The sequence below is a fragment of the Tamandua tetradactyla genome, chromosome 14 (assembly GCF_023851605.1).
Source record: "Tamandua tetradactyla isolate mTamTet1 chromosome 14, mTamTet1.pri, whole genome shotgun sequence".
NCBI lineage: Eukaryota > Metazoa > Chordata > Mammalia > Pilosa > Myrmecophagidae > Tamandua > Tamandua tetradactyla.
The window spans coordinates 54476863-54493471 of NC_135340.1; the positions used below are offsets into that span (position 1 = coordinate 54476863).

The 16609-nt window shown below is 35.6% G+C and overlaps 1 protein-coding gene across 4 annotated transcripts in view; it reads right to left on the minus strand.

The window, feature by feature from the left end:
* The window catches only part of INO80 (INO80 complex ATPase subunit), a 208662-nt gene that overhangs the window by 131509 nt on the left and 60544 nt on the right, over window positions 1-16609 (minus strand). For 3 of the 4 annotated variants that reach the window (XM_077127478.1, XM_077127477.1, XM_077127475.1), the window contains exons 2-7: window positions 6807-6992; window positions 6166-6335; window positions 5999-6066; window positions 4054-4215; window positions 1951-2071; window positions 721-935 (exon numbers count right to left, since the gene is read on the minus strand). In XM_077127478.1, the coding sequence (XP_076983593.1) occupies window positions 721-935; window positions 1951-2071; window positions 4054-4215; window positions 5999-6066; window positions 6166-6335; window positions 6807-6949 (879 nt within the window). In that variant the 5' untranslated portion in view covers window positions 6950-6992. Of the gene's footprint in view, window positions 1-720; window positions 936-1950; window positions 2072-4053; window positions 4216-5998; window positions 6067-6165; window positions 6336-6806; window positions 6993-15772; window positions 16119-16609 lie in introns of those variants that run through there. The other variant, XM_077127476.1, reaches the window with a different exon arrangement.

Genomic DNA, 16609 nt, shown 5'->3' on the forward strand with positions numbered 1-16609 from the left:
CACCATCTATTAACAAGTCCACTAGTCTATTCATGTACCAGTATCATATTGTTTTAATTGTAGATGTCTTAGAGCATGTTTTAATGTTGGGTGGGGCTTTTTCAGCATTTTCTTAGTTATTCTTGCATATGAAGTTTTTCTATATGAACTTCAGTATCAGCTTTTCTAATTCTAGAAAAGTGTATGTTGGTATTTCTATTAGGATTGCACTGAATTTGCAATGAGGCATTTAACTAAATAAAAGGCAAACTGGTGAGTACAAGTAAAGGGTATACAGACATTCCTTGAAACTTTGAAGTTTGAAATTATATTAAAATAAAATATTAGTAAAAACAAACTAAAATAATATTGAGAAATCACATACCATGTAATCATCGAAATTGTAAAACATTTTTGAAGGCCGTGCTATTGCAGGACTAATAAGATAGTTAAAAAACAAAACAAAACAAGACAAAAACAACTAAAAGAAAAAAGAATGCTTATACATGTTTTTTTTTAATCATCCATACTTTCTTTCAGTATCTGTAATTATTCAGCAATAATCAAATGTTTATAAATTCTCTAGAAAACTCTTTTTTAAAACAGTTAACTGGAGAGTATTAATCTTAATTCCAACAGATTAATTTCTATCTGTTAAAGTATCTAGTTCTCCCAGCTCCTCCTTAGATGGTGGGAAGGGAAACATTCTCCCTATCCACTCTAATGGAGAAAATCACTCACCTTTGGTAGTTCCTTTTTCACGATGCTGAGCCATACTTTCCTGCGACGAGCATTAAGCTGCTCGATGGATAAGTGCTTCTTCTTCGTGCCAGGGGGAGGTGCATCATGTGAGAATTTGGCAAAGACTTTGGTCTGGTGATGGAGGCGACGAGGGGATTCTTCAGAAGAAAGTTCTTCATCCCTTCGCCTTTTTTTCTTTACTTTTTTTAACTTGGCTGCAAAAGAAACAGTCTCTCAGAATGCTGCATTTTTTCACCTTTCACAAGACAACCTCATCAGTTTAGGAAAATTCAAAGTTCTTTCCTCATTTCATCTGAAACTGGCAATGTTTATCCCTTTATCTATTCAGGCCCATGAATATTCCAAGAGGGAGATCTCACTACCTTGGAAAACAACACTGGATACTCCCTCCCTCTGTTTACATGAAAGAGAAATACAGAACAAAACCTGAGAACTGAATTTTTTTTTTAAGCCAACATCAGGAAAGAGGTTTACAAAGTATCATGGGTTTAAGTAATGTCACAAGGAAGGACACTTATTTCTACTTGGTAGCAATGTAAGGTGGTTAAAGAGATTAACAGAGAAGGAAAAAAACATACTAACTTGTACGACCTAAAACTTGTGAACAAAAAACTAATTGGGGGGAGGGTGTGGAGGATAGGAAAACAGAGATAAAAAAGGAGAAAGAAGGGAAGAAGGATAAAAAGACCTTTTTTCAGCAGAGTTCAGAGCTTTAGGGAAATAAAATTGGCCTAGTTTAGATTGTTTAGAGTTTTCTCTTTCTAACTACTTCTAGATTACCAGTTACTTTGAGTTAAATAAAAGAGAAGGACTTTTCCTCATAAACATACACCAAATAGTACAGAGGATTAGAAGGAGGTGATCTATTCTCAATCACCTCAGACAGCAACACTTGTAATTTATCCCAAACTCTTCAAGTTTCCTTCATAATTCCCTATGTATAATCAACTTCCTTTCTTTCTTCCATGACGTCTTCAGAGTTGTACAAGAAGAAAAAAAGAACTAGCTGGTAAAATCTTTGGCTATGCAACCATTGTTATGGTTCTAATTCTAGAAAAGACCACAAACCATACTAAATAAGGTTGATACTTCAGATAACAAAGCAACTCCCCACAATATGGATTATGTTCAAAGTGCAAAAGCACATGTTGGCTACAAAAGTCCTGCAACAAAGCATGAATAAAAGTGGAAGACAGGTCAAATGCTCACCTTTAAGCTTCTTTTCCTCCTTGAATTTCTTTTTTTTCGGTCCAAGCAGGTGCCGCTGCTGCTCATAGAAAGGGTCATATGTGGACAGCAAACCTGCACTGTAGTATTGGTACTGCTGCAACTGAAGCAGGCAAAGGCAGTGATGCTTAGCCCTCACCAATGTTTTACAAAACAGCCATCAGGCAACATTTACCTTACTAGAAAAAGTTAAGCCAGAGAAAGTCCAAGCTCCTAAATACAGTATTCTCCCCACAACTAAACAAATAAGGATTTAGTACCAAAGTCAAATATCTCCTTTGCTTCCAAACAAAAAAGATTCAGCTGCTATACATACACGGTCAGCTGAAAAAGTTTAAGAAAAAATTTAAGAAAGGAATGTCCTTTATACTTATGAATTTCCACCAAAATGTTTACTTACTTATACAATTTATTGCAGAAAGGTCTCCTTTTGGAAATTAATCAACTAAAAAATAAACCACATTTCTATTACTTCAGATTTACTAAGGTTCCTATTGCCTGCTATTCTTTCAGTCAAATATTCGGTTAGAATGGTCACAGCCATCCCAGTTCTTCAATCCTTCAAGTTTTTTCTCTCTCTATCTCCTGCTAAGAGATTCTGCTAATACCATGAACAATGCCTAGGTTGCTAGAATTCTAAAAAAATGACTAACACATTTTTTTCCTTCTAGGAAATAGCAAATCCTTCCAAAAATTTCAGTTGACCCCCAAATCTCCCATTAATTTTGTCTCACTTATTACCAATAAATAAATGTGAATATAAATTGAGGTAATCCACTGTTGAATCTCTTTCCTGGACTATAATCAAATAAGCTGTTCAAGGACTGAAACTAGAACAAAGGAGTCATAGGGGGTACCTATTACATGGTCTTCTATCTAGGTCAAAATGAGCACTCATTGAGCTATATATTTAAGAATTTACAGACTTTCCTATATGTATGCTTTACTACATTAAAAAAATGAGCAAATATTTCAAGCACCAAGTGTCTTAGCACTAGACTTTAAGGTACAGCTCTTTAAGTCTGAATCAAAACAGTCCAGTAACTTTTTATCACTTCTACAGGTTTAAAAGCTTTAGTGTACACTGCAGAGCTTTTTGAACTAACTTTGGACCTTAACTAACTGCTGGAAAATTTTTAGTTCTTCAAATATGCCTCTGCTCAATATGTACAATGTACCACACTTCTAACAAAAATCAGAAAACTTCGGTAACAGCATTCAAACAGGTGTTACTTACAACAAAAATCATTCTAATATTAGTGCGTGAAGAAAGGGAATTTTCTCAAGACAGGAACACCTCCAAAGAGCAATTATATTTTAAAAACAATCACTGAACTACAAAATGGTACAGCTGCTTTGAAGAAGTCTTAGAGTTCTTCAAATAATTAGACACAGAGTTACCATATGGCCTGGTTATTCTACTCCTAGGTATATATATACTCAAGAAAAATGCAAATATACATCCACACAAAAATTTGTATGCAAATGTTGATGGCAGCATTATTCACAATAGCTGGAAAAGTAGAAACAACCTGAGTGTCTATCAACTAATGGATAAATTCAATGTGGTAAATCCATACGACAGAATATTACTCAGCAACAAAAAGAAATAAAACACATATATGCTATAACATAGGTGAGTCTTGAAAATATGTGCTAACTAAAAGAAGCCAGACTACAAAGGACCACATTATAGGATTCCAATGTCCAAAATGAGCAAATTTATAGAGACAGAATGTGGAATAGTGGTTGCCTAGGGCTGAGGGGATGGATGGAAAGGATGGGGATGGAGAGAATGGGAGGTGTACAGCTGAAAGGTACGGAGTTTATTTTTGGGGTGAAGAAAATGTAATGGAATCAGAAGACAGTTGCACTACTTATAAATATACTAAAAAAAACAATGAATTCTACACTTTTAAAAGGTTAAACTTTTTTGGTATGTGAATTAGATCTCAATAAAGCAATTACTAAAATTGCCACCAACACCACCTAAATATAGTGTCAAAAATGATGTATTTTAAATATATCTAAACCAGAGAGTGAATACCCAGCATGAAGGTCTGAGATTTCTTCTGACACTCTCACCTCCTTGTCTTTACTGTACTTATTCTGGTGAAGCTTCTTATATTTGTGCAGTCGCAACATGTTGTGAAGTTCTTCTCTGCTGAGATTGAGTTCTTCTTCTTCATCATCATTGTCTTCACTCTGAGAATCAGCCTCACTGGACTCATCACTTAGTAGAATGCTCTGAAAGAGGGAGGAAAAAGAACTGTAACTTCTGCCAGAAAAATAAATCCTGTTATAATCCAAGTATTTTTTTTCAGACCCTAAAACAACGACAAAAACAACTGAGAGTCAATCATTCCAATTTGTTATACTACTCTGTACCCAATCAACTGAGAAGCAAAATGATACCAACTAAACATAGTGAGCACAAATTATAGAACACTAAAAGGCAATGCTGTAAACAGCAACAAGTTTAGAATGCAGTAAGTACTTACACTAGACATAAGATACTTTAATTAAATGTCAAATTCCAAGGCAAAAAACACAACAACAAAAATCTATATAGTAAAACAACAGATAGAAAGCAAACACTGATGGTTAAAAATGTAGAAACAACCCAAATGTCTATCAACTGATGATTGGATAAACAAAATGTGGTATATCCATACAAAGAAATATTATTCAACTGTAAAAAAGAATGAAGTACAGAAAGATGCTACAACATGAATGAAACGTGACAACACTACACTAAGCAAAAGAAGCCAGAATACAAAGGGCCACATATTGTTTGAGTCTATTTATATGAAATGTACAGAATAGGCAAATCCACAGAGACAAAGCAGATTAGTGAAGCCAGGAGCTGGGGAAAAGAGAGACTGAGGAATGACTGTTAATGGATACAGGTCTTCTTTTTGGAATAATGAAAATTTTTTAGAATTAGGTAGTGGTGATGGTGGCATAACTTTGAGAATATACCAAACCACTGAATTGGACATTTTTAAGGGTGAATTTTATGGCATGTGAATTATATCTCAATATTTGTAGGGGAAAAAAAAGGCTAAGCATAAATCTCCATTCTGAGCAGCCCCAAAACTCACTGATATGAGGCAAATCAGACCTTTTACACATAAGCCTGTTTCAGGGTCTAGTGATAATGATCAAAGAGTACTTTGAGCTCTTTTCAGGAAAAGTATGAGACAGAGAAACTATTAGATTCAATAGAAGAAATGCTATCTTTAATTCAGTTTGCCCAATGGTAGTAACCTTGTAAGAGTATAGATGAGACTATACCATTCTTCTACTTGTAAACTCTCCAATCGCCTATCACTGTAATTAGAGTAAAATCCAAATTCCTTAATAAGGCTTACATGATCAGGCTCTCTAGCCTCCTCTTCTATCATTCCCTTCATTTACTGTGCTCTAACCATTCTAGCCTTTTTTGGCTCCCAAACATACAGAGCTTGCTTCCTTTCTCAGGACTTTTGCAGTTGGTTCCTAATCTTCAAACAACTCTCTCTCATCATTCAAAAATAAGTTGAAATGTTATCTTTTTAAAGAAGCCATTTGTATTTATTTGTTTACAGGTTTGCTGTTTGCTTCCTCTATCAGAATGTAAGATCCAAAGGGCGGGAATCTTGTCTATCTGTACACTGTTGTATCTCCACTACCTACAGTATCTGGCACATGACATATACTAAGTCGACAGTTGAATAAATGAACTATTCATGAACTGACAACAAGTAGACTAATATCCCTGATTACAATAAAAGACAGTGAAAGCAAAGATCTTATCTGATATTTTTGAGTATCCCCTACCCTACCCCAGTGCTTTCTACTCAATAAATGTCTGCGAAAATGACTCAGCTGAATCTTCCAGATTTTCTTCTTGTAACCTCGTTATAAAAAAAAAGGTCAGGATAGACTCACATCTAGAAAAGACTCACATCTGCAAGAATAAGTTGATAACTCCCTTCTGTTTAATTTTAGTAGGTTATTTCTATTATAAACATCTTCCTTATCTTACCTTTAGCCACTTTCTGCTTTTCTTCAACTTAGAGAAATTATATAAACTCCCTTTGTCAGATTTTGATTCTGTGTAAAGAAACATAAAAAAATAAAAAATAAAAGAGTGAAAAGATAATTGCCCCAAGAAAACCAACAGTCCAAAGAGGGATGTCATACCACACTGACCTGACTGAAGAACTCCATTCAGTGAGTATGTGCTCAACATTCCCGAGTTACTTGTTCCAGAAGTTTCACCAAGCAATGAATTTGGAGGTTCTTCCTTAACTTGTATTAAGGGATCCCCAGACTGAGACAATAAAGGATTACTGTCATCCAGTCCATCTTCACTGTCATCACTATAAATTGAAGAATGACAAGTCTACAATCACAGCTGAACCAGGAAAATATTATGATATAAGTTTAGCATTATTCTCATCCAGTCCATCTTCACTGTTTTCACTATAGATTGAAGAATGACAAGTCCACAATCACAGCTGACTCAGAAAAAGACTACAATTTAAGCTTAGCATTACGGTCATCCAGTCCATCCTCACTGTCATCACTGTAAATTGAAGAATGACAAGTCAACAATCACAGCTGACCCAGAAAAATATTACGATTTAAGTTTAGCAGAACTGGACACTAAAGAAGAAACTGATTCTCTGAATAAGTTGACTGAACTTTATTTGAAAAGAACAAAAAAGAAAACATTAAATACCATAAGTCATAAAATAATTTAACTCAAAAATTGATAGGAATAATGAGAATGCTTCAGAAACGTGCCAAAACATTATTTTGGGAAGAATTATAAGATGGGAGTTGCATACCTAGAAATATTCCTGTTGAAGATAGCTGACGTTTGTCGCAGGAAATGGTCCAGTCGGAGGGCCCTCTCCAGGTACTGAAGATAGAGGGGCTTTGCCAGCTCAGTGCAGCCGCCATCGTCCCCGGCACCCAACTCCGAGGCCATAGAACAAATCTGTCTTCATGCACAAAGGCTTCCGACTGCACAGCTGCAGGATTAGAGATAAGTAGAGAAAGATGAAATACTACTCATCCTCCCTTTCTCTTTCTCACTTGCTCTCATGAGGAGAAATCAGATCTTTCAGAACATAAGACACTGAGAAGATAGCAGGCTGTAGAAAGATCATGATAAAGTTCCCATCAGACACTGCTTAGTAGTATAAAGGCAGGAGTTAGAAGGATGGGAAAAATTTCAAAGAATGGAAACAGTCATGTTGCACTGAAAATTCATATCATGCTTTCTGTAAAATAGTATCTTACAATTTATACCCAGTTCCCCTTCCCCTGTAATGAATGATTACTCACAACCACGAATAAATGAACATACAAATCTATGACACAAGCTCACTGTTTTACAGTTCACAAAGGAAAGTACTATAGGAGAACTTGTGCTCACCTTCAAGTTCCCTTCTTCATTTTGTATTTACATTTGTACATGTGTGAGGTACTCTATTTACAAGGAATAGATATATTGGCAGACTATTTTACCATCCTTATGTCATGATGAATAAGATTAAGAAATGATTTAGAAAAGTAGAGCAAACAAAATAAAAACGAGGATGAGAAATAAGTACAGCCTGAGCATTCATTCTGCCAATTTATTTTGTTAAAGACATGTTACAATCAGAATGTCTTCAATAGAGTCGATACAATAACTTTCCCTCCAACTATCTTTCATATAACACCTTCTGCCTTATACCTGGTTATCCTGAAAGACTTAAGCAGCTAAGCCCGGATTAAATAATAAGATAACATAGGTAGAGCAATTAGCCCATTGTCTGACATAGTCAATAAATGATGATTATTTTTTTAAACTTTTCTTTTTTATCGTATAGTATAACATACATACAAAGCAAAGAAACAAAAAAGCAATAGTTTTTAAAGCACTCTTCAACAAGTAGTTACAGGACAGATCTCAGAGCCTGCCATGGACTACCATATGATCCTCTCATATTTTTCTTTCTAGCTACTGCAGACTAGAGAGCTTAAATATTTTTTTATCATCACAATAAAATTTTTTCCTTCTTTTCTTGTAAAAAATAACATATATACAAAAAAGCTATAAATTTCAAAGCACAGTACCACAATTAGTTGTAGAACATATTTCAGACTTTGACATGAGCTACAATTTCACAATTTTAGGGTTTTACTTCTAGCGTTCTAAGTTACTAGGGACTAAAAGGGATAACAATTTAATGATTCAGTATTCACATTCATTTGTTAAATCCTATCTTCTCTGTATAACTCCGCAATCACCTTTGATCTCTCTATCTCTCTCTTTAAGGGTGTTTGGGCCATGGCAATTCTAAACTTTTTATACAGGAAGAGTTTGTCACTATCTAATGTTCTGGAGAGGCTGGGCTAGGTTTCAGGACTTATCTGGACCAGGGATGGTGATTATTTTTTAAAAGGTCACAATCTAACAAAGTAATAAACTTTAAAAAGCTTTAAGGAGAAACCATATCTTTATTCTGAACCATTTTTATCTTCTTCCATTAAAGTTTCCCAATAATTCAATTCATCTCAGAAATCACCTTTGTAGAATATCACTATTGATGGCTGAAATTCATTCTCGTATACCTTTAAAACTAAATAGAGGTGTTACAAGCATGAACTGTATAACTTCACAAGAGGTATTATGGTATTAATTTTTCAAAGTATCCAATCATTTTTTATCACATAGTTGAATATTCATCATCATGATTTCTTAGAACATCTGCATCAATTCAGAAAAAGAAAACAAAAAAAAAACTCAACGCACACCCCTCTTACCCCTTACCCCTCTCTTTCATTGACCACTAGCATTACAATCTACTAAATTTATTTTAACATTTTTCCCCCTATTATTTATTTATTTTTAATCCTTATGGTTTACTCATCTGTCCATAAGGCAGATAAAAGAAGCATAAGACACAAGGTTTTCACAATCACACAGTCACACTGCGAAAACTGTATCATTATACAATCATCTTCAAGAAACATGGCTACTGGAACACAGCTCTACATTTTTAGGCAGTTCCCTCCAGCCTCTCCACTACATCTCGACTAACAAGGTGATGTCTATCTAATGCATAAGAATAACCTCCAGGATAACCTCTGGACTCTGGAATCTCTCAGCCATTGACACTTTCTTTTGTCTCATTTCACTCTTCCCCTTTTTGGTCGAGAAGATTTTCTCAATCCCCTGATGCTGAATCTCAGCTCATTCTAGGAGTTTTCTCAATCCCTTGATGCTAAGTCTCAGCTCATTCCAGGATTTCTGTCCCATGTTGCCAGGAAGGTCCACACTCCTGGGAGTCATGTCCCACGTAGACAGGGGGGAGGGTGGTGAGTTTGCTTGTTGTGTTGTTAGCCTATCCTTTGTGGGGTTAAGTTTCATATGAACAAACCCCAGGATTGGAGGCTCAGTCTATTGCTTTGGTTCTCCCCACTGCTTGTGAGAATAACAAGAATTCTCCACTTGGGGAAGTTGAATTATCCCCCTTTCTCATTTTTACCCCAAGGAGACTTTGCAAATACTTTTTTATTCACTGTTCAAATCACTCTGGGATTTATCATGGCATCACTCTGGACAAACCTACAAAATCTCATGCCCTATTCAAGGTTCCATGTACTCATGGTGTTCAATTAAGCTGTCCACATAAGTTATATTAGGAACTGCACTAGTCAAAATATAAATTTTGTACCAAATAAACATTTTTTGCTTTAGTCTCACACATAAGTTAAAGTTTTAAAATATTAATTACCATTTATTTTCAACACCCTACATTATTAACATTCCCTTGTTCTTCCTCATGCAAAACATTTTTAAATTTGTACATTTAGTCACAATCATTATACACTCTAGGCATTCCTAGATTATACCATCTCAGTCTTCATTGTATATCTTTCCTTCTGATTTCATTTGTGCCCTCAGGCCTCCTCCCTCTATCATTCTCACATTCAGCTTCATTCAGTGTTCTAACATAATTGTATTACAGTTAGGGTGTATCGTGCTATCCATTTCTGAATTTTTACAATGAGTCCCTGTTCTAGTTTGCTAGCTGCCAGAATGCAATGTACCAAAAAGGGCTTTTAAAAGGTGAATTTAATAAGTTGCTAGTTTACAGTTCTAAGGCCGAGAAAATGTCTACAGAAATGTAGGGAAAGACACCTTGATTCAAGAACCGATGAAGTTCAGGGTCTCTCTCTAAAGTGAGAAGGCACATGGTGAACACAGAGTTTCTCTCTCAGCTGGAAGGGCACATGGTGAACATGGTGTCATCTGCTAGCTTTCTCTCCTGGCTTCCAGTTTCATGAAGATCCCTGGGAGGCACTTTCCTACTTCATCTCTAAAGGTCACTGGCTTGTGGACTCTCGGCTTCGTGGTGCTGCAGCACTCTCTGCTCTCTCTGAATCTTCTTCATACTCCAAAATGTTTCCTCTTTTATAGGATTTCAGAAACCAATCAAGACCCACCCAAATGGGTGGAGACATGTCATCACCTAATCCATCTTAACAACCACTCTTGATTTGGTTACATCTCCAGGAGATGATCTAATTACATACAGTATTAAATAGGGATTATTCTGCCTTTATGAAATGGGATTTTGATTAAAGCATGGCTTTTCTAGGGGACATACATCCTTTCAAACCAGCACAATCCCAATGCACAATCTGTATCCCTTCAGTTCCAATTACCCAATATCTACCTTTTTTCTATTTCCTGAGTATCCAATTATTTTTGAATCACCTTTTAAGATCGGTGACCCCTCCATTCAGCCAAAATGCTCTGGTTAATTTGAAAGCTTAAAAGCTCCTACTCTAATAAATTATACTTTCATCTCCTACACTTGCCTTTTATTCTCTACAGAAAACTACAGAACCACAGTAACCTAATCTGCCAGTTGTCCAAATTCAGCAGAGCATTTGACATTTCTCAATAACCCTTGCATTTTACCCTCTCATCAATTCTTTGACATGCTCTCTAAAAAACAGAAGACTTCAAATATTTTCTTACCCAAAATCCTCAGCTTATTCCCCTTTACTCTGGGAAGGTTTAAGCAGCAAATCTTTCTCCATCGTCTTCCATTCCACCTGAATTCACTGGTTTTCTCCCTTATTCTTTACTATTTGAGTCAACAATACAATTTAAGTTACAACTTCTTTAACTCTTCAGTCAAGGTGATTCTGTATACTAGTGCAACAATATGATTACTTCATTTTGTCATCTAATGTGGGTCACATTGATGCATTCACATTCTAAAATATATATTATGTCATTATAAATTACTTTGTTTCTCCAATATATTTAGGGACTTTTTATTTAAAAAACAACTGTATATAGTATCTATACATTTCATTTCAGAATAGAAAAGAGAATATTAAAAATATTAGCAATAAAAAGGGAGAGTTGGGTCTGATAAGGCTGAAAACTACTTTTTCTCTGGTAAACCACAGTTTATCAGAATGGATGAAAGGAAATTGATACCAATTCTTACTTCTGGATACTCTCTCCATATCTCTGAAAACTTTTTAGACTATTCCTTCTTTACTTTCCAATTCAAAACTCCTTCTCTAATTTAAATGTGGGAGTACACTAAAGTTCTGCCATGCATCCTCACCTCTTACAAAATCCCATCTGCTACCAGGACATCAATTAACACTGCTATATGACTGACTCACTGGTTCCCACTTTTCAACGGATACAATTCACATTTCCAATTGAGGAGTCCACCCTTCTTGTATCAAAAGTAGAGGAACCATTAACATGAGTCGTCAGAGTAATTCTCCACTGATTGGCCTGTTCCACACTCTTAGCTCTGGCTCATTAATCCTAGTTATTCTGGAATTGGACTTTGATCATAGTTTGGGCTCCCCTGACTACAACTTGATGTCCATGGTAAAGTGTCTGTTTCCAAATCATTTACATGTATATCAGACTTCCTGACCCGTGTTAATGTATGATCTGGGCTGACTGCTTTGTACCATCTAGTTACCACTGTTCCTTTCTGGATGCTGCCCTGCCGATGACCTATGAACAATGCCTCTTTAAGATTTAGTCTTACCAAACTAAGGCAAAACCCTGTAAAGGCATTTTTAGATTATTCTCAGCTAAGACTATTCTCTTTCTTCTCTCAATTTCTAAAAACTGTCACAGAAATCATGGCACTTAGATATATCCTATTTACTTTATCCATGTACGCCTTATCTCCCTCACTAAAAACTACTTAAGGAAGGAGTCCATATCTCATGAATCTACCGGGTCCGGATATTTTACCAATGACTACAATTCATTTTCTTATGTTTGGTTTTAAACATGAGAACTAGAAAGCTAGTTCTAATGTTACATGCTACATAAAGACATTCTATACTCAATGCCCAGAGGCCTCTACCTCTGGGCATTCTGTGTTTAGGATGGGTAAACACAGAACTGGGGACAAAAGTGTAAATAAAACAAACCAAAAGATACAAAAGTCAGGTATATCATAAACATGAACAGAATGGGTTCAATCAGTGATTATCTACCCTTGCTGAACAAGGACAGCAGAATGTATGGATTATTTTTCAAGAAGTCTTCCATAAAACAGTTTCTCAGCCAAGTTAAGTCAAATATCGACTAGCTGAAGTCAAGGTTTTATTTCCAGGCAAGAAACTATAGTACACTTGCATCAATTGCCAATTCTTACCTGAGGATAGGATTCACATACTCTCATGAAAATGAAGAGCCTAACAAAGATATCTACCTGGAGAAAAAGCTATCCTATCTTCGGATGGAGGTGAGCAAACAAGACTGTTCAAATGGCAATCTCATGTAACAAATAGTTTTTAGTTGGGTTTGGGTTTTTACTTTTTTAAACAAGGAGAGATGGTTCTCTTAACAGCAACAAATAGTACAGAATATATAATGACCAGTAGGTAAAGTACTATAATTATAATGATGGCCTTTAAGTATATATCGTATAATCTACACATTCAGGATTTTCCAAACTTAACTCTTTATTTTCACTTCTGATTTCTTTTTACAGATGATGCTCTAAATGGATTTCATACTAATCATTTAGAAACACACTTCCTAAAGTTTGCTTCTCTGAATGCTAGCTCTGTATGATATTAATAAATGCCCATTAATATTAAAAATATTAATTAAATCACCAAAGTTTGGCCTAAGATAGAGAAAACCTTCTCAACCAAAAGGGGGAAGAGTGAAATGAGACAAAGTGTCAATGGCTGAGAGATTCCAAACACAGTTGAGAGGTTACTCTTATGCATTAAGTAGATACCACCTTGTTATCCAAGATGTAATGGAGAGGCTGGAGGGAACTGCCTGAAAATGTAGAGCTGTGTTCCAGTAGCCATGTTTCTATATTTTTTTATTAATTAAAAAAAATTAACAACAAACAAAAATATTAATATATCATTCCATTCTACATATACAATCAACAATTCTCAACATCATCACATAGTTGCATATTCATCATTTCTTAGAACATTTGCATGAAAGAAAAAAAAAAGATTATACATATCATACCCCTTACCCCTCGCTTTCATTTACCACTAGCATTTCAAACTAAATCTATTTTAACATTTGTTCCCCCTATTATTTATTTTTATTCCATATGTTCTACTTGTCTGTTGATTTGGTAGATAAAAGGAGCATCAGACACAAGGTTTTCACAATCACAGAGTCACATTGTGAAAGCTATATCATTGTTCAATCATCATCAAGAAACATGGCTACTGGAACACAGATCTACATTTTCAGGCAGTTTCCTCCAGCCTCTACACTACATCTTGAACAATAAGGTGATACCTACTTAATGCGTAAGAATAACCTCCAGGATAACCTCTCGACTCTGTTTGGAATCTCTCAGTCATTGACACTTTGTCTCATTTCACTCTTCCCCCTTTTGGTCGAGAAGGTTCTCTCAATCCCTTGATGTTAATTCTCAGCTCATTCTAGGGTTTTTCTCAATCCCTTGATGCTGAGTCTCAGCTCATTCCAGGATCTCTGTCCCACATTGCTAGGAAGGTCAACACCCCTGGGAGTCATGTCCCACGCAGAGAGGGGGAGGGCGGTGAGACTGCTCGTCATGTTGGCTGGAGAGAGAGGCCACATCTGAGCAACTAAAGAGGCTCTCTTGGGGGTGACTCTTAGGCCTAGATTTTAAGTAGACTCGACTTATCGTCTGTGGGGTTAAGTTTCATATGAACAAACCCCAAGACTGGGGGCTCAGCCTATAGCTTTGGTTGTCCACACTGCTTGTGAGAATATCAAGAATTCAACTTGGGGAAGCTGAATTTCTCCCTGTTCTCACCATTCCCCGAAGGGGGCTTTGCAAATACTTTTCCACTCACTGATGAAATCACTCTGGGATTCTTCGGGGCATCACTCTGGACAAACCAACAAAATCTCATGTCCTACTTGAGATTCCAAGTACTTATGATAGCCATGTTTCTTGATGAGGATTGTATAACGATAAAGCTTTCACAATGTGATTGGTTGATTGTGAAAACCTTGTGTCTGATGCTCCTTTTATCTACCTTGTCAACAGACGAGTAGAACATATGGAATAAAAATAAATAATAGGGGGAACAAATATTAAAATAAACTTAGTTTGAAATGCTAGTGATCAGTGAAAGGGAGGGGTAAGGGGTATGGTATGTATACATTTTTTTTCTGTTTTTGTTTTATTTCTTTTTCTAAATAGATGCAAATGCTCCAAGAAATGATTATGATGATGAATATGCAATTATGTGATAATATTGTGAATTACTGATTATATATGTAGAATGGAATGATCAAAATAGGAATGTTTGCATTTGCTTTGTGTTTTTTGGTATTAAAAATAAAAATTCTGCAAAGTTTAGCCTAAGAGTTTGTAGCGTTTTTGATATGCTAATGTACTCCTAGTCTCTGTCAATATCTCAGAGAAGAATAGTTTGGTAACAAATGATTTAAAGTCATTACTAAAGAGTTAAGAGTTTAATTTAAGAACTAACTCCTAATTTAGCAAGACTGATACAAAAAAGACTGAATAAACCTTTCTTGGGAAGAACTATAGCTTTAAAGCATTTAAGAAACTAAAGACAGTCTGTGGCAGTTTATGACTTAGACAAATGCCAAACATTAAAAGAACAGAATATCTGAGTTTCCCAAACTCTGTAGTCCACATTCATCATGATGGTTACACTGGTAACTAAGGAGAGCTAAGGCAAAGATAGCAGGAACAGGGTCAAATAAATGAACCCCATATACATACATATATATATATATATATATATATATATAGATATATTTTTTTTTTTTGGCAGGGGTGCATGGTGTGGTAATCGAACCCAGGTCTCCCACATATAAGGCGAGCATTCTATCACTGAATCACCCATACACTCCCCATAATATTTTAATAGATAAAGATAAGACTATAAAGGAGTACCAAGTTATTTTCACCTGAACACTGGAATAACACTTAATTCACCAAGCTATTTAGTTGAATTTAAATGCAGTGTAGAAAATGACATTTCCTTTAAGAAACTCTGTTTCACAGAGTGTGGTAAGGTTTGAACATAAATAACTACAATAAAAAGTTCACATGGGAAGTGACAAGAGATGTATAGATAAAGTGCCATAGGAGTTCAGGAAAAAATGATTACTTGGGTGTTAAATGTATTAAATGTTATACACGGAAATTATGACTCCTACTGACTGCACGTATTATCAAGGCCAAATAAATGAACTTCATAACTGATGCAGGTAAGATATGAACACTGGAGTAACATTAACACTCACCAGAGTAAGTTCAGGAGATGGTAGATCCTTCTATGTATCTATATCCAAAACATGAAAAGGAAACATCTGATCATTTTGATCATATTAAAGTTACTTTCAACTCCCTATAAAGAAAGCTCAGGCTCAGATGGCTCCACTAATGAATTCTACCAAGTGTCTAATGGAATTAATATCAATCTTTCACAAACTCTTCCAAAACTCACAATAGGAAAAAACATTTACCAACTCATTCCACAAAGTCAGTATTAACTTTTCCAAAACCAGGCAAAGATACAACAAGAAACCTAAAGGCCAATATTTCTTAAAATATAGGTACAGAAATTCTCAACAAAATATTAGCAAACCAAATCCAGCAACATATAAAAAGAATTATGCATGATCAAGAGGGTTTTATTCCAGGAGGGCGGGCCGCGGTGGCTCAGCGGGCAAGAGTGCTTGCCTGCCGTGCCGGAGGACCCCGGTTCGATTCCCGGCCCCAGCCCATGTAAAAAACAAACAAACAAACAAAATATAATAAAACAAGAAAATGTTTAAAAATGTTTCCCTTTCTTCCTCCCTTCCTTCCTTCTCTGTCTTTCCTTCCTTTCCTCCCTCTCTCTTAAAAAAAAAAAAAAAAAAAAAAAAGAGGGTTTTATTCCAGGAATGTAAAGGTTTAACAGCAAAAATCAGTCAAAGTAAGGCAACTCAAAAGGAGCTAGGCATAAGGTATGAAGAATAAAGAAAAGGTTAGCAGAGATAAAACAAATACTACGATTAACTCAATTGTGCTTTGAGAAATTTTTCTTATGCCTTAATTCAAAAAGGCAAGTGTGACAGAAATTATGTAGTCCCTTATAT